Source organism: Pocillopora verrucosa, chromosome 8 (genome assembly GCF_036669915.1).
Source record: "Pocillopora verrucosa isolate sample1 chromosome 8, ASM3666991v2, whole genome shotgun sequence".
In the NCBI taxonomy this organism is placed as follows: Eukaryota; Metazoa; Cnidaria; class Anthozoa; order Scleractinia; family Pocilloporidae; genus Pocillopora; species Pocillopora verrucosa.
In genome coordinates, this window is record NC_089319.1 from 11,521,580 (window position 1) to 11,543,547 (window position 21,968).

Consider the following 21,968-nt stretch of genomic DNA (forward strand, 5'->3'; position numbering starts at 1 on the left):
TTTGGCATAATCCCAGAGTCTAGTGATCCTGAGAATGCTAGTGTTCCTAATGTGTATGATCCTGAAGTCATGCAGAGTATTTTGTGTGAAATGTTTGTTAACAGCAGTGCTGAGTATCATGACACAAGCAATGATGGGCTCAGTGACAGTGAGCTTTACATCATTTTTTGTCAGGCTGTGAACATGTCTGTTCTTTATAATCAGCTGTGTTCACTATGTACAAATCCCAGGTTGAGTTCTAAGCTACTCCACTTAATGCCCTGCAGCTTACTTCTGTTCAGTAACTCCACATTCAACACAGAGAAAGTTGCTGAACACTCAGAAAGGCTAAACAAGAATCTATCGGGTTATAGCCTAAAACTTGCCACAGTGGACTATGATTGCCCAGCAAATAGTATTTTTCTCAGTGTTCTTAGTCAGCTGAAAGAAATTTTGGCATCTTCACCCACTCTACAAAAGCACTTGGTTTTCCTTGGAATTTCATTGGCAGACAGTGGTGACATAAAGATTGTCCAAGAATTACGGGATCTTGTGGTGAATGAGTTGCTTAGCAATGCTGGAAGGTACAAGCATGCCCTTCTGTCACCTGAAAAGCATTTTGATGATGAGGTAAACAAATTCAGGGAATGTGATTACTTTTCAAGTAAGTGAAGACATTAATTTGGCATGTTATTGCAGTAAAGTTGGGTACATTGAAAAGGTTTCATGAAGTAATACCAAATCCCTTTAAGGTTTTGGTTAGGACAGATGACATCTCTTTTTGTGTACTTCCAAAAAATCTCCAAGGCATTGGAAATTCCTTGAGTTGGAGGGGAAATATAGAAAATGTTTAAAGTGAAATTTGTATTTCTAAATGGGCGGAGTGTTAGAAAATTTGCTTCTGTTGGGGAGGCATGCATCCTCTTAAAATTCTTCTTTCCTTTTTTGATATATTTGTAAAAGTGGAATAAAAAAAAGAAAAAGGGAAATTTTCTCCTACAGGTTTTCAGTATAGTGAATATTTTGCCTGTTTGGGTTTCTCAATAATAAAAAATTTATATTTGGAATGAAAAGTTACATACGGAAGAATAACATAAGAGTAAAATACCCGTTTAAAAAAAACAAAACAAAACAAATAGCAGCAAAGTGGTGTTAATTATAGAGTATTCTATTTCTGGAATTTAAACTTGCACCTTTTGTTTAATCCATAAGGATTGATTTTGCATAGTTAAGCACACCAAAAAGCCTCTCTGAGACTTTCATTTTTTTTCAGATGAGTTGGGGAATGTCATAGGAATTGCACTATCCCAGATTCTGAGACTGAACATAGTCATCTTTACATCACTGGACCACATGCCTGTAGTACCAGTTTCCCCATTGTTGCCTTGCACAGCTACCAAGGCAATTTTTCTGGGATACAGTATTGGTCAACCAGAATTATATCACAATGTGGTATCTTTGGAGAACGTGAATGAAGCTATCCCACCCCATGTTAGTTCCACAAGTACATGTAGCAATAATTCTCCAAAGGAACAGGTGCCTGAGCACTGCTCATGCGGTCGTGGTTCTGCCAAGAAGGATGGAAGAAAATTCTGCTGTCAAGTACCAAATGGTAACAAGAGCCGGTGTAAATGCTACTCTAAAATAGCTGGTTGCTCCCATCGATGTAAATGTGTTGGTTGTGGAAATCCTTATGGCAGCTCCCAGGCTGCCAAGCAGGCATACACACTTGTAACAACTTCAAGGTACCGACCCAAGCAAAAACTACAAGAGGCCAAAGAGAGCATCTCCAGTCTTGATTATCTGACAAGTCAAGGTTTAACTCCAGTATCTGGATGGTCTGAGATTGAAAGTCTTACATTAGACTGTCTTGTGAACTTTGCATCTTTGAAGGGTCTAAGCATTGAACCTTCAAGAGTGTATGAATACTACTCCAAACTTCATGACATTTCAAAAAATCTTGGAAGTCCCTTGCAACCAAAGAAAGCCAAACAAATAGATGGGAAACTCCAAAGCATCAAGAAAGTGGCTAAAGGCTTTGAAGCGCTTTACAAAAAGCAGGTTGAACTGAACTGGTTCTGATTAAACATACTCTTTTGGATACTGTAAGTACCACCTAATGTTAGCCAAATTGAGTTTTTTTAAAACTAATTGGCAGGGAATCAGTATTAGTAACCATTAGGAATAGGGTTCTACAAGCCAGTCAAATGGAAACTTCAACATCTTCCCCCACCACCCACCATCACCCCCAACATAATCTGGGCAGTTGTTTCAGTAGATATAACAAAGTGCACATGATTGAAATGAACGGGAACTTTTATTATTAATTCGGTAATGTAATTATTATCTTTGGGTGTTCAGTTTTTGAAATATGACATCGAAATATACTAATACAATATGAAAGAATCATGAACAAAATAAATTTTATAAACTATCTTACTCCACAATATTACTTTTGTCTCAATTTGTGATTAAGAAAAATTTTTAATAAACCTATGTAAAAAAATTAATTATGTATCCAATTTGCTATGTTATGTACATCTAATGCAGTCAGGAGACAACAAAAATATAATGATTTACCACATGTTCCTTCTTTACTATCCAAGGAATTTAGTTAATTCAGTTATGTAATTATTTTCTTTGAGCATTCATTTTTTGAAATATCACATCAAAATATACTAATTTAATAAATTTAAAAGGAATGCGAACTACATTGATTTTTAGATACCATCTTTCTGTGCATAAAATTTTGTTTCAATTTGTGATTGATTTCAACACACCTAATTATATAAAAAATAAAATATGTATGCAATTTGCTATTAATGTTATGTACATATGTTGTAGTCAAGACACAACAAAAATATATCAAAGAGACAAGAAGTACAGTATTAAAAGTTCTACTCTGTTGCCTCTAAGAATGCTAGAATTTCATCCTTTTGTGGATGAGCATTCATGACAGTTTCGTGCATGTCCACTGTGATTTTATTATCTTTTTTTAGGAATGCCTGATGGTACTCTTCTGGTGTCAAACCACAAGCAGCAATTGCATGTGGGCTTACAACTGTTGGAAGCTTTTTGCAGAAGACTACCAACTTATTAATTTTTATGATGGAACCAATTCTAGCTTCCTGTAAGGCTGCCATGGCTTCCTGGGCTGCTTTACTGCTGGGTCTTCTAGTAGAAGAATAGCTCCGCACTACTCTTCTTACACACACAAAAGGACCAGGGAGAGACAGAATTCTTTTTTGGATGTCTTCACCCAACACTCCCACTTTGAGTCCTACTGAGGACTTCTGCAGATGGCAAGACTGTAAAACAAACCCATTTGGCTCAAATTAAAATAAACCATAAAGTTTTTATGTTATCAGCAGTCCACTAAATATTGAGTGCATAATGCAAACCATGTATCTTGTAGTTTGAATTGTTTTGTTCTTTTTCCAATCAGTTTGAAATAAAAAATTAAACTTAATTAATTTAATTAATCATGTGATCTTTTGGTTGGGAATGTCATGTAAGTCTTGCATTGCTCATCAGGAGTAATTTAAAATCTTCAGATGTAGAGTAAATGTGGTGGTGTTAGAACAAAGAAATGCCCCCATTGTCCAGGATATGGTCATTTCCTTTCCAGGTGGGTCACCATAATAGATTATTATAATAATGACAATTATAATAATTATTATTATCATTATTGTTATATTAAACTCACCAGCTCTGAGATTCCCTTCATGGTCTCAAGAGTATCCATGAAAGTTATTGCCATTTGCATGGTTTCTGCTGTGATTGTTGTGGGTGTTATCCCTGACTCCAAGGCAAGTGCTTTGGTTAGCCGGTGATAAAGGACATGCATATTTAAAGCAACACGTAAAGTGTTTTTGTATTTCTTTGAACCTGAAGAAATACTTGGACTGGCAACTGCACCCTGGCTGTCATCTTCATTAGGCTTGCTAAATTTAAAGAAAACTTCCTTAGCAGTGGCAGTCAGTGTGTATTTCAGTGCTGGGGTTGTGTTATGTTCCACATATATCTTTTCGAATACATCGCCAAGAGATTTAACAGAAAACTCGTCCAGGGAGTCAGAGTTTTCTGCCATGGCTTCCAGGTCAAGATCTTCTGATCTTCTTTGATAGAAAAACAGCAACCTCTCTGCCAGCCCATTTTTTGAGGCTACAATTTTTGGCCAAACTGACTCCAGGAACTGCTGAGGGGTGGTGAAAGCTAGGAGGGCTAGTTTAGCTGAAGTTACTCCAACTCGCTTGCCTTTTGTCCCTTTTAGTACGTACCAAAAATCTCCATCGTAACATTTACATAGGCGTTCCATTGAGAGGCTTGTCTGTGATGTTGATTTTCCCTGATATGTCAGTCTTTGTAGGAGAGAGTATGCCTCATCCACACAAAGGATTGGCACTGTGGATGCTGCAATAAAATGTACTGAATTGGTTATATTCTGTTTTCCTGGACAACTGATTGTAAATTAGAGCTGAAATTATTTCTAATACTACCCATAATTTCTACCCACTTACCCTTAATTGCAGAGTAAAGGGCCCAGGGGGACCCCCATACAAAACAGACTGGGGTGTTCATTGTCTTGCTTTGGAGTGTAAATTTCAGATGTTTGAGCTTGCTTTGGGTGTTTCCAGGAAAAATGCCAACATATTAAAGACCCTATGGGGGACACGTAAAGAAATGGAAAAAAATATTGCCTTTTACTTATTTACATCTGAGTCAAGTCCACATTGGTCTCCTTTAGGGGTTTAACTCAATATTTTCAGTAAGCAACCCTGTCTGTTTCACATGGGAGCCCCTCAGCTTAGCCCCAAGAATGGAGGGCACAAGATCAGTAGTCCTTCTAGAGAATCATTTAATCCTTTACACCCTAGCATTGATAGGAATATTCTCCACAGTGTTCTTAATACATTTCATATGGTGTTGACAGGGACAATTTTTTAACAGTCAAGAGCTTCTTTACTTAGTGATCATTTCATTTTTTCTCATGATCTTCATTTGATTCAGGAATGACATTGTGAGGAGAAATTAAATGCTAGTCACTCTTAGGGGTTAAAGGGTTAAAGAAAATTTCTCAAATTCATTAAATTATTTATCAGGAATTTTTTCCTTCAGTGATTCATTAAGTCTTATAATATTAGCTGAAGCTTACTACACTCCAAGGATAATAATCAATGCTAGGAGCTCCTGTCGATGTCAAATAAAAACTAACCTCCCAGGAAATGGTTGAATAGGCCGCTTGATGATGTTTCATCAATCACAATGCTGGTCTGAATTTTCTCCTCGACATGGCCCACGATTGGCTCCACGCATCCTTTCTGGCACGCTGGTGTTTTCCCCGTTCCAGAGGGGGCAGTAGCGATCAGATGAAGGTTTGCCTTCTCCTCGTAGGAACCAAAAAGCTTCAGTGTTGTCTGACCGAGCAAAGAGCTCGTAGACACCAGAGCTGAACAAAGTAGCATCTCGCTCGTTGTGCCATTGCTACAAGCGAATGCCGTCAGCCATTGACGAAGGCGTTGGGGTACAACTTCTTCAATAGAAAGAATAATTTGGCCCAGCTGAGATTCCAGTTCCGCGGTAGATGTGACATTACTCTGAGTGTCCATGATATGTCGAATATTGAAAAACTAACTACGTAACTTTTGTGAGCACCTTCTTTGATGGCGGGAAAAGCTAGAATGAACTAACAGGCGCCTAGGTCAGCGTTTGTATTTTAGCAATTGTGGCGGGAAATCGGCGATTAAAAATTCACCTGGTTTATAGATAACTGATGACCCAACTGGCTCAAGTGGCCCAAGTGGCCCAACTGGCCCAAGTGACCCAACTGGCCCAAGTGGCCCAACTGGCCCAACTGGCCCAACTGGCCCAAGTGACCCAACTGGCCTGAATGACCCAGCTGATCCAAAAGATCCAAACGACTCAAATAACCCAACAATGAACCAATGCTGGCATTTTATTGTATTTTATTATCAAAGCATTCATTATTTATCAAATTATCTAGCTGTCACGCTATTATTCGATTGACCAATGTCACGCAAGTTTCGTTAACCGGCACACCAGGACATATTTTGGTTAACCGGTACACCAGGATAAAGCCAACTTTGCCGTCGATCGGTAAGTAGGTGAAGTCTGTCGAGTCATACATCGCATTGTTGGGCGATTTGAACGAAAGTGTTTGTATTGATACGTAGCTTATGGTTTTCAGAGTTTTTGGCCGAGTTTTCGATTAAATTATCTTCCCATGCAATTCTTAGATTGTCTGGTGTGTTGTAAATTACGCAAGTGATATATCCTATACGCATCTGATAACATTTTGGAAGAAACGTTTCTTTACATACTACCAACTTTGCCGTCGATCGGTAAGTAGGTGAAGTCTGTCGAGTCATACATCACCATTACGGATTGTTATGATTGTCTGGTGTGTTGTAAATTACGCAAGTGATATATCCTATAGGCATCTGATAACATTTTGGAAGAAACGTTTCTTTACATACTACCAGTGATGTTGCTGACTGCCCTCTCGTCATCGACCCATCCAGCGATCTCGATCATCTAGTTCAACAGTATGACACCTTATTAAGATCAATAATGGACAAGCATGCTCCTGTCAAGCGCCGAGTTGTTACTATTAGGCCTGCTGCTCCGTGGTACACTAATGAGGTATCTGTAGAGAAGCGTAAGCGACGACACCTTGAAAGAAAATGGCGAAGAACCAGGCTGCAGGCTGATCGACAAGAATATAATCGTCAGTGCTGCGTTGTGAATAATTTGATCAAGTCGTTGAAATCCTCTTACTACACTACCATCATTACTGAAAACTCAAGTGATCAACGGGTTTTGTTTAATACAGTATCAAAACTACTACAAAAGCAATCAACTGCACGGTATCCATCTTCTTGTAGTGATGCACTAGCTAATTCTTTCGCTGATTATTTCATTGACAAGATTGATCGTATCCATGCCACACTAATAGAGAAGAATTCTGCGCAAGGTAATGATGCTAATGAAGTGACTCTTGGTAACTACGTGGAATGTAACTCTGTGTTTTCAGACTTTATTAATGTCAGTTACGAAGACATCAAGGGACTTGCATTGAGATCTATTAATAAATCCTGTGTACTTGATCCTCTGCTTGCAGTGGTAATGAAGGAATGTTTCAATTTACTAACTCCTGTCTTGACTAACATAGTGAATACATCTTTATCTACTGGAGTTATGCCTGATGTCTTGAAGATTGCAGCTATGACACCGACTTTAAAGAAACATAATGCTGATTTCACTAAATATGAAAGTTTTCGACCTATTTCTAATTTGAAGTTTGTGTCCAAGCTTGTGGAAAAAGCGGTATGTGTCCAGCTTACAGACTATATTACATCTAATGGTCTTTCGGAAACGTTTCAATCTGCATACAAGTCATTTCACTCCACTGAAACGGCTCTACTGAGGGTTCAAAATGACATTCTTTGTGCTTTAGATCGTAATGAGTTGGTCATACTGGTACTTTTGGATCTGTCGGCGGCGTTTGATACGGTGGACCATACTCTTCTAGTGACAAGGCTGTCTACTTGTTTTGGTTTTCAAGGAACTGTGCTTAAGTGGCTGAAATCATACCTGTCTTCACGTAAGCTGTTTGTTAAAGTTGGGAATAGTCATTCTTCACAACGTGCATTGAAGTGTGGTGTCCCTTGGGGATCAGTTCTGGGCCCTTTGTTGTATTTGTTATACACATCACCTATTGCGGACATAATAAATGATCATGGACTATCATACCATCTATATGCTGACGACACCCAATTATATATTACCTTTAAATCTACCAGCTTGAATGACATCCAACAAGTGAAGTTGAGAGTGGAATGCTGTGTGAGGGACATTGATGAATGGATGATAAGAAACTATCTTAAACTAAACCAGGACAAAACGGACCTTGTAGTCATCAGTTCCAGATTCCATCCCATGCCTGACATCGGTCACATTACTGTTGGTTCTGAGTGCATTGCACCTCGTGGCTCTGTTCATAATTTAGGGGTTCAGTTTGATAGCATATTTAGTTTTGAGGAGCACATTAAGAACATTTGTAAATCATCATTCTATCATTTGAGAAATATTGCTAAAATCCGCAAGTACTTGAGCCAAGATACATGTAAAATCTTAGTCCATGCATTTATTAGTTTGAAACTTGATCACTGTAATTCCTTATTACATGGCCTTCCTAAGTATCTGTTAGCTAGACTACAGGCAGTTCAGAATGCTGCAGCTCGTGTTGTCACATTGACACCAAGCATGTTCATCTAACTCCTATTTTAATTAATCTTCATTGGTTACCAGTTGAGTTTAGAATAACTTTTAAAGTCCTTTTATTGGTATACAAGGCCCTTCATGGCCTTGCACCTTCTTATATTTCTGACCTTTTGAATTTTAAAACATACTCTAGGTCATTGTGTTCTCCATGTAAAGAATATTTAGTGGTTCCAAGAAGCAGATTGAAAACATATGGAGACAGAGCTTTCTCTATTGCAGGACCTAAATTGTGGAACGATTTACCTCTAGAGATTAGGAAATGTGCTTCAGTGGCAACTTTTAAGCAATCCCTTAAAACTTTTTTATTTAAGTTAGCATATAGGTTATGAGATTCCTTTTGTTTTGAGATGTTTTTGATTTATATAGTAGATAACTTAGGCTATATTTGAATTATATTGTATATTGTAGATATTTTATATTTTATATTTTTTATATTTTATTTTGTAATTAGGTAGCGCTTTGGACAATTATTGGATTTTAGCGCTATATAAATAAAATTATTATTATTATTATTATTATTATTATTACCAACTTTGCCGTCGATTGGTAAGTAGGTGAAGTCTGTCGAGTCATACATCACCATTACGGATTGTTATGTCACGTTAACTGTTCGTTTTTAACACAATTTTTCTTTTTTCTTAACCTGTTGGTAGACTGTCGGCTGACTGTCGGTCAACTGTCGGCCAACTGTCGGCCGACAGGTTTTTTGGGGAGCTCTTCTTCACAATTACCCAGGAAGATAGCCTCTTCAGCAACATTTGAGAAATGAATGCGCGCACTTGTGCTGATGTGAGGCAGCACGTGCACGAAGATTGCAAAAAACAAGCATGGTGCTGATAAATCAACAGTTTATTTGTTCTACACCTGTTCCATATGTGTTTTTTCCTTCTTACAATAATACACGCTGTTGTAAGTTTTAGTTGTTTGTTAGAATAGTACGCAAGAGAGTTTCAAGATGCAAAAAATCCAGGAATTTTGCAGGATTTTCGTCATGGTGGGAACCCAATTGAATGCAGGGCAGTCTATCCTTTTAATTGATGTCTAGCAAGATTTGGCAACCCAGAGAAACTGGTTTTTGTTAAGGTCTTTTGTTTTCTTGTTTCGCGCGTGGACCAATAAAAGTGCTGTTGGTAAGTTGTTTTGTGTTGTTTGCATTCAGTAACTTAACACAAACCAATCAAAATGCTACTTATCGATAGAAATAAACAAACCTGTAATCACGCTTAACATTTCTAAAAAGGTTTTGACCACGTTACATCAACTGTTTACGAAAATGCCTTCCAAGCAAATGAAGTACACAGCGAAGTTCAAGTTTCAAGTTGTTAAGTTTGCCAAAGAAACTAACAACTGCACAGCAAGCTGGGAGTTCTGTGTGAACGAAAAGTTAGTTCGTGATTGGCGTAAGCAAATTGAAAAGCTCAAACGCATGCCTAAGAACAAGTGCAGCAACCAAGGAAAGAAGTATCAGTGGCCAGAACTTGAAGACAAACTCATCGTGTGGATCGAAGAGCAGAGGCAGTCCGGCTACATCATGACCCGCAACATGATCCGTTTCAAGGCACTTGTGATGACTGATGAACTGAACATCACTGGCTTCCAGGCATCCAACAATTGGTGCACAAGATTTCTGGCACGCAACAATCTTGCCCTTCGCCAGAAAACAAAGATTGCGCAAAAGCTACCCATTGACTTAGAGGAGAAGATTGTCGACTTCCATCACTTCGTGCTTAACAAGGGCAATTACGAACTTGTGAACATTGGCAATACAGACGAGATGCCTGTCTGGTTCAACATGCCATCAGTGAGAACAGTCGCCACACGAGGAGAGAAAACAGTCACGATCAGTACTACTGGCCACAAGAAGTCCTGCTTCACAGTCGTCCTTTCTTGCCTAGCTGATGGAACAAAGTTGAAGCCGATGGTCATTTTCAAGTGAAAGACCCAACCAAAAGAGAAGTTTCCACCAGGCGTAGTTGCACATCATCACCCTAAGGGTTGGATGGATGCAGATCGCATGAAGCTGTGGATACAGAAAGTTTGGAGTTCGCAACCTGGCGGTCTGCTAAGAAAAAAAAGCTTGCTTGTCTGGGACTCGTTTCGAGCCCACCTTGCAGACCCGGTGAAACGAGCACTCCGCCAGACCAACACAGATGTGGCAGTGATACCCGGCGGATTGACCAGCATACTACAGCCATTAGATGTGTGCCTAAATAAGCCGTTCAAAGACTGTATGAAAGATGGACGACGTGGATGGTTGAGGGAGAGAAAAGCTTAACCCCGGCAGGAAACGTGAAGGCACCTTCCTTGACAACCATGACTTCCTGGGTTTTAGAAGCCTGGCGTGGTCTTCCCAAAGAGATGGTCGCCGGATCATTCAAGAAATGTGGAATCTCTAACTCCATCGATGGCACAGAAGACGACATTCTCTGGGAAGAAGAAGCAAACCCCAAACAGGGGAGCGAAGACGATGAAAGTGAAGACGAAGACGTGTATGACGACAAGCTGACAGAGGAACAGTGGCGTAGCTTGTTTGGAGAAAGTGATGATGAAGATGGTCAGTGCTCCACTCCCGGGTAAGAATTCCATGTGAATCCTATGAAAGAGGTGGAGCCTAGAAACTTGTGGGTAATTGCAGCAGAAGCGCGTGTTGGAGATTTTGTGACATTTCGTGTAGATCAATTATTTTACCGTATTTGAGGTGCCAAAACTCGCTGATACATGGTAAATATCTTAGCAGTATACTCTTATTATATAAATAGGCTAGTAGGATAAACGCTTATTGCTTAAAACCGTAAAACTCGAGTTACAAACTGATGCATGCACAACTTTTTTTGCAGTGTTTTTGCAGAGGTTTCTTTTACAGGTCACATTTTACAGGTCACGACTAAAGATCACTGTTTTGTGGATTAGTAACTAAGTCAAAGAGTTCTTCCTTCTGTCTAAAATACATTTTAGTTAGCGATCAGAGCTTCTGGCCTGTGAAATGTGACTTGTTAAAAAGCATTATATGCATACATTGTAAATCACTCCTAAAACAAGTGAAACAATTCACAGAGGTGTCAACCTCTGGAGATTTCAGATCTGGAGATCTGTCTTTTTGTGCCAATTTCCCCTACGGAACTCACCATATTCATTATATTTGGCACACCAAATGCAAATATTAATGTACATATTCAACTAAACAAAGACAATTATCGACAAACATCAAGCACAATCGACTACTTGGGGAAAGGCGCAGCTTTCCAAATTGGAAAAGAAAACAATAGATCATTGAACATAAACAATACCCCTAGCCCTAAAACAAAAGAAGCTACTGCTTATCTTATCTTGTAACACCGTAACAGAAGAAAAAAAGACTGTAAATTGTGAGAGAGATGTTTCAATCATCATGTCATGAACATGGGACAAAGGAAGAAATGATGAGTTCCTAGCTTGCAAATAAAATGTTCTGTTGACCAGAAACAGATCTGATTGTATGGTCATATAATTTTTCTCACAAGTGAAATATATCTTATCAATCACAGTCCACATACAAGGTTATTCAGTGAAGAAAGTCATCAAAATTTTGCTGGCTTTTGGGTGGCTTTCCGTTGGTAACTCTACATTTCTTCTCTTTCCCCACCTTTCTCATACACCATCAAGCTTAATAATATTAGTTTACCATTTTCTTTATTTTAACACAAAATGAGTTCAATTTAACATGCTTGGATTCACTTACATTTTAACTATCTTTTACAGGCTTGGTCTTCTTAATTTCCTGTATCATGGCCGGTGAAAATTTGCTCTCACAAATACAAGAGATCAAATCTAATTTAGCCAAGGCTATGATGACAGGGGACCAAAACCTTATTGAAAAGTTGAGTGACTCACTATTATCATAAACATTATTAATGTACCATTTATCACAATACATGTATGTTGTCAAACCATGTAAATAAACTTTGAGGCAAATATTAACGGGTTTTGAAAAAATACTGACTAGTCAACTGACTGAAGTGGTGATGTTATTAAATTACATCAAGTCCAACTTCTCAAAACTAATGAAGTAAATTACTTATACACCTGACCAATGTCAAAGATGATTGATCTGCTTCACGCCATTGTTTCAACTTATTTTATCACAAATGTGAGTCTTTGCAATAAAAAAGAGGTCAATATATCACAACATTACAATGTATCAACTTCGGTGGACAGAATAATCATTTTCAATAAAGCTTTTAAAAGGTGTAATTTTTAAATTACACTTGTGCAAAAGGAAAAAAGACGGTTGCTAGGCTTGTTGTAAACAATGCAACGCAATACACTGTAAACTGAGCAAAACAGTATAAGCAATGTGAGCAACATAAAATAATGCAATGCAATGCAATACACCAAAAGTTGTAAACTACACAATGTATGCAGTTGCTTCAAGCTTTGGAACCTATGAATACTGCCCACTTGTATATTTATGCGCTGTATACATAGTTCTAATATTTTGGATCAGTTCAATTTACCTACACGTCTTGTCAAAAGTTTTAGTTTCTAGATTAGTTTTGAGTAAATAGGTGTCCCCAATTAGCTTACTGTATAGCTAAGTACATAGAAAGTAAATAGAAATAAAGCTTCTATCAAAGTGCTCTGTGAGCAAACTCGTGAATTGACACATGATTTTTTAGATTATGTTTAATGTTATCTGGTTTAGGGAATTTTGTGGTTGATTGTCATATCTAGAGTACGAGCAGTAGTTCAGTGTTCGCTAATGTAGCAAAAAAACAAAGTAACGTTGGGATAAGAAGGCATTACAATTGAAATGATCATGCTATTACATTTGACAAGGTGGATGATGTCATGTGTTTTAAACGTCTATCATTTTTGTTTCTGGTTCAAAAGAAAAGGTTGGAAGTAAATGTGGGTGAAAAGTGAAATTTACTGTCTTTCGTTGTAAATATTAGAAAATCAAGGCAATACTGTCTTAATGAAAACATTAACGATTCCCTCTTTATCAAATGAGACAAACGGGAACGAGTTTTGAGTGATATAACTAAGCCAAGCCTGCCACCGTCATTTTGGATCTCCGCCTGGGTAGATTAAAGTCACGTGCTAGGCAACGTATAATCAATAACAAGATAGAATTTCATTTCAGGCCTATTTATCAATTTTTTGGTGTGTAACTTTCGCATTTTAGTCCGTTGTATGTATGTTGAATCTTCAAATTGCCTTGAAACTGAAAAGAAAATTGTTCTTTAAAAATTCACTGAAAATCGGTAGCTAAAATTGTTTGTTTAGGTGTTATTTGATTTTCGTGTTAACTTGTTCTTTTGTCAGTCGCCGGCATCTTTTGTTGCTTCACACAGGAAAAACACACGCGACGAAACGTAATGATCAATTTTGTCATCAATCTCACGCTATAACAGAAAAAGCTTTTGAACATCTGTAAACTCTGAGCGCTTCGCAGTAACTGATATTTTCAATGAATCTTCGGATTGTTTTCAAGTTCAAGGATTGTAAATTACAATTTTATGAAAAACGAAGGTTGTTCTGTTATTTCAGTGTGAATCCTTGCATGCCTGCCAGTCGCTGGCGCTGCTTGTTGAAACTAAAACGAAAAAAAAACTCTTTTAAGATTATCATTGGCTTCTTTTTCACCCCACCACTATTCTTAGCAACAAAGGTCGCCATTTCGTCTGTTTATTGCTTGCCAAAAACTATAAAATGCACTCAAAAGCCTAAAATCTAAAAAACGTTTACAGGAATCGACCAATCAAGCGAGCGAGCGAATGCCATTCCCCACATCGTATCTTTATCTCGCTCTTGCGCATGCGCGCAATTCACGAGTGAAAAATGTAATATATGTAATAATATGAATGATATCTTCTAAAAAAAATGTTTTTGATAAGTGGTCGACATCTAGGATGTCAGCAAAAAAAGCAGAGTGCAAGTGTTCCGATTTTCTCCCCCAAAGATGTCGAAAATATAACGAAAGAATAACACAAGTTGTGGTTGGCTAGATATAACACGCCATTGAAACAAAACTGGATACTACAGAGAAGGATCCTTGCAGAGGGGGAGGTGGGGTTGATGTGAGCAATGAAATATTTGTTTTGGGAGAGGGGAAGAGGGGGGTACAGAAGGGGATATTTCCTGCTTCATAATCTTATCAGCAAATATATTATTGTAGCTTTAAGAGTGTTTCTAGTTGAAGAAAGTACAAAAATTGCTATTGTATCTATTTGTATATAACATGAATGCCTCAGGTTTTCTTGGTATCTTAAGACCCACGGAGAGAAGGTCTTGAAAGAGATTATGTGATCATTTGATCGACCAATGGCTCACTTTTACAATGTAGTTCACTCATTTCAAATCTCTTATGCTCTTAGGAGCACACTTTGTTGTTAACAATGATTTTGCCCTTGACGCAGTTTAGCCTCTCAAGAAGGAGCAGATTTGAATTTTCAATGAATTAGTTTTAACTAAGGACAACATACTTGTATGTAATAAACTAGAACTATAACAACCCAAACCATGTATGGCCAACGGTTGGAGGTAAAAGATGTTTATGTGTCTTCCGGCCCAAATATTGTAATTATTTATTTCTTGTAACTTGGCTTGCTAGTCTTTTTAACTATCTTCTTCTTTTAGGAAGCCAATACTACGGTGGCTCAGAAGGCTCCAACACAAACAAAAAAAGAAAACGCAAATAAAAATGAACCTATGGCCTTATAATATGATTCGGTTGTGGGATTCTAAAGAAGTGTTCCACACTAAGAGCAATATTTGTCATTTTCCATCAGAGACTGTGCCACAACTACTACAAAACAGGGCAGCTTGGGAGAAACCATCGAATGGGGCAAACCGCAACCCTGGAGCTCAGTCCCTTCGTGTTTTCCTGTTTACTTCCGTTTTAATTTTTATTTGCGTTTCCTTTTTCTTTTTTTTATTTGGGTTGTGTCAGAAGCTCAAAGTTAGTTTCACTTTCTCATTTTCATTTGCATTTTCTTTTTTTTGTTTGTGTTTGAGCCTTCTGGGCCACTGTACAATACCGTCCATACTGTAACTTTATCAAATGTAAATTTCATTCTTTTCTTATTGGGGTAGAATAAAGTTGTTGTTGTTGTTGTTGTTTTATGACTAGATGAGAGGGAAAAAAAGTGATTTTAAACTTGATACGATACGCCACAATGATCTGTGTGACCCTGATTCAAACGGACACAAGTAATTCTTCAATTCAATTCAGTGTGCTCACATATAATAAACTAGGACCATATCAACCACACATTTAACAAAGGCTGCTCACCTAAAGTCATAACTGGCTTACACAAAAGAACTGTCACTATTATGCATACTTATTATGAATAGATTGATTTGGCTAGACATTCCTGGTAAATACTAGGGTTCTCGTTGCAGAGTAACCAATCCGGGCGGCCAATTCTGAGTTTTGGTAAGCGCTCTAGGTTACAAAAAACAGTTGCTGAAGAGAAGATGGTCTGGGTTGCAGGATATTGCGTATATTGCGCGGTTTAAAAGATATTGTGTATGTTGTACAGTTCACAACTTTTGGTCTCTTGTGTTGCGTTACGTTGTTCAAACTGGCATATATTGCGTTGCTCAGTTTACAACATATTGTGTTGTGCAGTTCACAGCAAGGCGTATAACAGTGTGGGTATGGACAAAGTGTAATCTTAGTCTTTGCATACTGGCAGCTGCACTTATCATTTGACTTGGATTTTTAATACATTTTAATTCATTGCCTTCTGTAATGCTGCACAGGAAACACCTCGAAGACCTCTATACTGACTGGGCAGCTCAAGCTGACTACAGTGGGGAAGATTTAAGTGATGAGGATATGTACTCTTCATCTAGTTGTTCAGAAGCTTCCAAGGAGTCTTCAAGTACTGATGGATGGGGCAACGTCAAAGAAAATAGAGAGAATCAAATACATGGTGTAGTTGAGGAAAAAGTTAAAACACCAGCGAAAAGAATTGCACTTAGATGTCCATTAAAAGGCTGCAAGTCGAAAGTCATCCATCTTCCGTGGCATTTAAGGAAAGTCCATAAATGGACAAGGGAAAGAGCAAAGAACACGAACCAAGATGGCGACTTACACGTGTTGGTATGCGCTGCTACTTTTCGCTCTTTTCTCTCTTGGAGTATTCAGTTCTGGTCTCGCATACTTATCTCCCACCAAATATATATGTGCTGGACCTAAGGACATGGGTAATGTTTCTACCCAGCTTCAGTTCTTTGGTTCTTTGAGCTCATGTCTGCATCGTCAAAATTACATGCGAAGAAGCAAGAAGGCATACCTCGGACGGCGTGCTTTGTACTATAGTAACAGTACTGCTACGACTCAGCTATTACTGTTGAAGCTATCTGGAGTCTAATCCCGGCCCTCAGGGGCCTCAAGGAAGTTTTAATAATTCTTCTAAAACACTTTGTAGTAATTGTGCTAAAACCATGAGAAGGAACCAAAATGGCGTCCGCTGCTCGTCTTGCCCGGCAGTATTCCACATCAAATGTACGAAAATGAGCAAGAACGAGCTGTCCTGCTATCGGAGAGAAGGGATCTGGTATTGCTTTTCTTGTACGATGCCTCAGTTTTCTGACAGCTTCTTTGATGATCTCTCACCTTTGGCGGTATGCGATTCAAGCTCCACTGGCGAGGTCTTTGAGATTGCGGAGGAACATTCAGGAGACTCTGTTGACTGGTTTTTTAGGAACGTCAATGGTTACTACAAATCCAATCTGAAAATAGGTCATTTGAACATCAACTCTTTACAAAATAAGCTTGACGAGGTCAAGAATATTCTTAACAAGTGCCTATTTGACATTTTCTTTATTTCGGAGACAAAACTCGATGGTACAACCTCAGATAGTTTTCTCCAACCGGGATATCGCACTATTCGACGTGATCGCAAGAAAGGAGCTGGTGGCTTAATAGCTTTTGTACAGGAAGATATTCCTGTCTGTCGACGACGTAATCTGGAGCCCGAATCAGTCGAATCATTATGTCTTGATGTCATGGATTCTAAAAAGGCTCGCTTTATAGTGTGTGCGTGCTACAGATCACCTAAATTCTGTAAAATTACTGATTTCTTGTCGTCGCTTACATCAGCTATTGAACTTATGTATACAAGCCGTCAGGAAATATTATTGATTGGTGATTTTAATATCGACTTGCTTGTTGGGGAGCACGGTGTTGTTGCTGAGGATAACTCACTCATGGACCTTTGTGATAGGTTCTGTTTGCAAAACCAAATTAGTGAACCGACAAGGGTGACTGAAAAAACAAAGTCTTTACTCGATGTCATTCTCGCTAGCCATCCGGAACGATATGCAACTTGTGGTAATTTGCATATGGGTCTCAGTGATCACGATCTTATCTATGCGGTGCAAAAGAATAAATTACCTAGGGCTAAGGCACGTGAAATTGAATACAGAAGTATGCGACAATTTGACTTAGAAAAATTTTTAAATGACCTAAAAACTGTTCCCTGGAGTTCCGCTTACATTTATGACGACGTTGATGATCTATGGCACCATTGGGCTCAATTGTACACTGAAGTGTTGGACAAACATGCACCAATAAAGAAAAAACGGGTCAGAGGTGATCAGTTGCCATGGATAACTCCATTAATTCAACGCGAAATCTCGCGTCGTAATCGACTGTTTAAGAAACATGCAAAGAGCCCAACAACAACCTCTTGGGAGGAATTCAAGAAACAGAGAAACAAGGTCACATCCCTGAAACGAAAAGGGTTGAAGGCGTTCTGCATGGAGGCATCGTCAAACACTAAACATCATGGTGAGTTTTGGAATAAGTTAAGACCTTTGTTGCCAAGCAAAGAAAAGAAACAATCAAAGATAATTCTGATTGAGAATGAGCGTGTAATTACCGATTCATTAATGGTGGCTGAAATGTTTAACAACTACTTTTGCGAGGTGTCCAGGAGTGATGGTGACAGTAAGGAAATGGTTGAGTTTGTTGATCATCCTAGCGTTAAAGTCATTGCTGAGAAAACTTGTGATGATGTTTTTGACCTCGTCCCAGTTGATGTTGGCTACATAAGGAAAATTTTGGATTCTCTTGACCCTCGCAAGGCTGTTGGGTGCGATAAGATATCTCAGAGGCTACTTCGTTTATCCTCACCTGTTATTGCAGAGCCGGTTACCCATTTAATCAATTATTTTATCACCAACCGTCAATGGCCAATAGTTTGGAAAAGCAGTGACCTTGTTCCTGTGTTCAAGAAGGAAAGTATGACGGATAAGACCTGCTATCGTCCAGTTTCTGTTCTGACTTCCTTATCGAAATCATATGAGAAGGTATTGTTCGATCAAATCTATGAAGCCTTTCATTGGCGACTCTCACAGAACCTGTCTGGCTTTCTCAAGGGTCACTCGTGTTGCACGGCCTTATTGAAATTGACTGAAGATTGGAGAGCCTGTCTTGACAGAAGAGAAGCTGTTGCAGCGGTAGCTATCGACCTAAGTAAAGCTTTTGACTCTGTTTGTCACCCGCTTCTCCTAGCTAAATTAAAGGCATATGGTTTTACGCATGATGCGCTGGAAACTATGACCGCTTACCTTACTGGACGAAGACAGAGAGTCAAACTTGATGGTGTATATTCTTCGTGGAGAACCGTAAAAACTGGTGTACCACAGGGGTCCCTGTTGGGTCCTCTCCTATTTAATTTGTATGTTAATGATCTTAATTATTTTATTACTAGTACGTCCTTGAGGCTATATGCTGACGACACTACTCATTACGCCTCTGATGTCTCACCAACAGTATTGCAGTATATAATTAACTCTGATCTGAGCGTTCTATCGAGATGGTTCTCAATGAATTTTTTACAGATTAATGCTGCCAAAACGCAAGCTATCGCTATTGGCCCGTCTTCATACCAGTATGATTTCCATCTTAATGATTCTAATGTCCATACAAAGGACACACTCAAAATCCTTGGGGTGGTCCTAGATAGCAAATTAACATTTAAAGCGCACATAAAGCAACAGCTGAATAAGGGATGCGCAAAGGCTTCAGCTTTGCGGAGAATACGTAAGTTTATTTCAAAGGACGTGTTAGTTCGTTTATATAAGGCCTATGTCCTCCCTCATCTTGAGTACTGCAGTCCCCTTTTACTGGGAGTAGGTAATGCGGAGACTACTAAAATAGAGACAACTAATTACTTTATATTAAGAACTATATTAGGCTTCTCGAAGTCTGTGTCATACGACTTCCTCCTCAAGTTGGCCGACATTAAGTCTTTGGAGAATCGTAGGCAATTCCAATCGTTGGTTATGTTATATAAGTGCTTGTATGATAAGGGGGCTCCTTATATAAGTGATTTTTTTCATTTTAGAAATGTACCGTATAGTTTACGCGGGCTCAGTACAAGGCTAGATTTACCTCCTTTTAATCTTGAGTTTTTACATCGGTCTTTTTCATTTTTAGCTAGTAAACTTTGGAATGCGCTACCCCCTAGACTCAGAGAATCTCAAGATATTGCTTCATTCAAGCGTTCTCTTAAAGCCCACATGGCTTAATGGTAGTGATTGTAAATATCGTTATTGTTAATATTGTTCATATTATAACTTCTAATTGATAGCTCTTGTCCATGATTTTCGATCCTGTTTTTAGTTTTTTAATAGATTTACTTAATATTTGTATTCTTACAGAAATTATGCTTTATTTCTAATTGTACATACACGTACACGTTTTAACGAGAACTTCTGTACTCCTAGGTGTCACGTGTTTAAATAAAGGATTGATTGATTGATTGATTTATGATTGATTGACCTCTAGTTTTGGAGTAAGAAAAAGTTTTTTTCCAAAGCCTGTGCAGCCAGAAGTGTCTGTACAGCAAAAGAAGGATTATCACCGCCACAGACCCTGTCCTATTGCGGGATGCCATTCTGTGGTCAAGCGCCTCCCTAACCACATTCAGCAAGTCCACAAGGACATAAAAAAGAGTTCTGTTCGCTACAAACAAGTTTTATGACAAGCGCACTCCCTCAAGACTTGGACCCCTTTGAATGCAGATTTAGACAACCCAGAAGTGGAATATGCAGCCATGCCGAACAACACAGAACATAGGGAAATGATAGATTTGGATGTACAGTTGCATGAAGAAAACGAAGTGGAGTTTGTAGAAGATAATGATGGAGAGGACGAAGAAGAAATTTTCAGAGCTTTTTGTCAGTGGTTACAAACAGCAGATGGTGGAAGGAGGGATAGAAAAATGGCCAAGCAGCATTCCTCATAAGTTCGCAAGATACTTGTCATAATTGACCCAGCGAAAAGGTTGTCCTCTCTTTTTAACAAAAATTTGATTCGGGACAAGTTTCTGGTAGATTATGCAGAGAAAATGTACAAGCCAGATACCGTGAAAGCTCACTTACTAAGTCTTAGGAACTTTTGCTCCTTTGTAAAAACAGAGGAACCATCAAGTGTAATGGTTGATGTAGCCACAATCAAAAAAAATTGAAGAAAAAGCGCGTCTATAGTCATCCTCCTACAAAAAGGATAGTAACCGCAGACATTTGGAAAAACAAAATGAAGACCTTCAAAAGTTGGTTACACCAGAAATGGTGTCGCAGTTCGAGAATAGTGAATCAGCAAGAACTGCAGTTGCTTATATTGGCCAAATGAGTGGAGCACATTCAATTCAAGTAAATCAGTCTATGGACCCGCCCGTGTTATGTTGTCACCAACTTTATTCTCATATCTCAAAGTCTATGTCAATGAAGTGCAGAGTCTTGTGCAGAAGGACAGCGACACATCATCATCTGTTTTCTTGTCATGGAATGGACTAAAGTTACAATCGGGACAGATATCAACCGCCATAGATGCTGCATGGCAGAAGGCAGGGATGGAGGGACATGTTTCCTCCACAATATTTCGGAAATCGACCATGACAAAGGTGCATGAGGATCACAAAGACTTGAGAGGTGACCTGGCTGATCTGATGGGCCACAAAACATCCACAGCAGAAAAAGAAGAAGCGTGTATCGAAGCAGCCAATAACCTTACCTCCATCATGAGAGAAAACCGGGAACCTGTGTCACAACCTAAAACACCAGCAACAGCCACCAAGAGCTTGTCCCAAATGAGTTTCAAAAGGGATCATCTGTCATGGAGGGAAGAGGATGTAAACGCCATGAAAGATCTCTTTTCAGAGGAAATTAAAGAGAAGTGTATCACGATAGAAGTTGTCAGGAATAAAATATGAGACCATCCCACACTAAAGCAACTGAATGACAAGAGAGTGCTCGACAGAATTAGAAGTGAATGGCGGAACAGTGATCTTGCAGATGAAGAAGCTGCGGGTACATGTAGTATGCCTACAACTGGGCTTCCTGTCCAGAGAGAAACTCTTTCCGATAAAATGGGCTGCCTCAAATATGAAAGGCAGCTTTGTAAGCAAACATGAAACTAAAGTTAAGGAACTAGCATGTTTGAAACTTTCAATTTTGCTGCACCTTTCATTATCAATACATATATTAGCTAGGTGATAAAATTTGAAAATCAACTTTCCAAAAAAGTAGCATTAATTTATCTTTGTGCTGCTATCATTATCTTTAGAGCTTGGACCTTGAACTGAAGAGATAAGGATTAACAAGGAGAACCACTTGACTTTTGGGAAGTATTATTTAACAAGATGTTTGACTGCAGCCTAAAAATGCAACCCTTTGCACAAGTTTCA

The 21,968-nt window shown here is 38.7% G+C and overlaps 1 protein-coding gene and 1 pseudogene across 1 annotated transcript; both read left to right on the forward strand.

Moving 5' to 3' along the window:
* The first annotated feature begins 10,596 nt into the window (after positions 1–10,596).
* LOC136282981 (uncharacterized) lies at positions 10,597–19,809 on the forward strand. The gene is made up of 4 exons (XM_066171146.1): positions 10,597–10,856; positions 16,030–16,372; positions 16,657–19,321; positions 19,718–19,809. The coding sequence occupies exons 1-4, from the start codon at positions 10,597–10,599 to the stop codon at positions 19,807–19,809; spliced, it is 3,360 nt and encodes a 1,119-aa protein (XP_066027243.1).
* Positions 19,810–20,336: 527 nt separating this feature from the next.
* On the forward strand, positions 20,337–21,695 carry LOC131779239 (uncharacterized; annotated as a pseudogene).
* Positions 21,696–21,968: the final 273 nt, after the last annotated feature.

Coding starts and splice junctions, on each gene's coding strand:
- LOC136282981 (XM_066171146.1), top strand. CDS start 10,597: ATGACTTCCTGGGTTTTAGAAGCCTGGCGTGGTCTTCCCAAAGAGATG. Junction 10,857..16,029: donor GGTCAGTGCTCCACTCCCGG/GTAAGAATTCCA, acceptor AATGCTGCACAG/GAAACACCTCGAAGACCTCT. Junction 19,322..19,717: donor TTCAGCTTTGCGGAGAATAC/GTAAGTTTATTT, acceptor TTTCATTTTTAG/CTAGTAAACTTTGGAATGCG.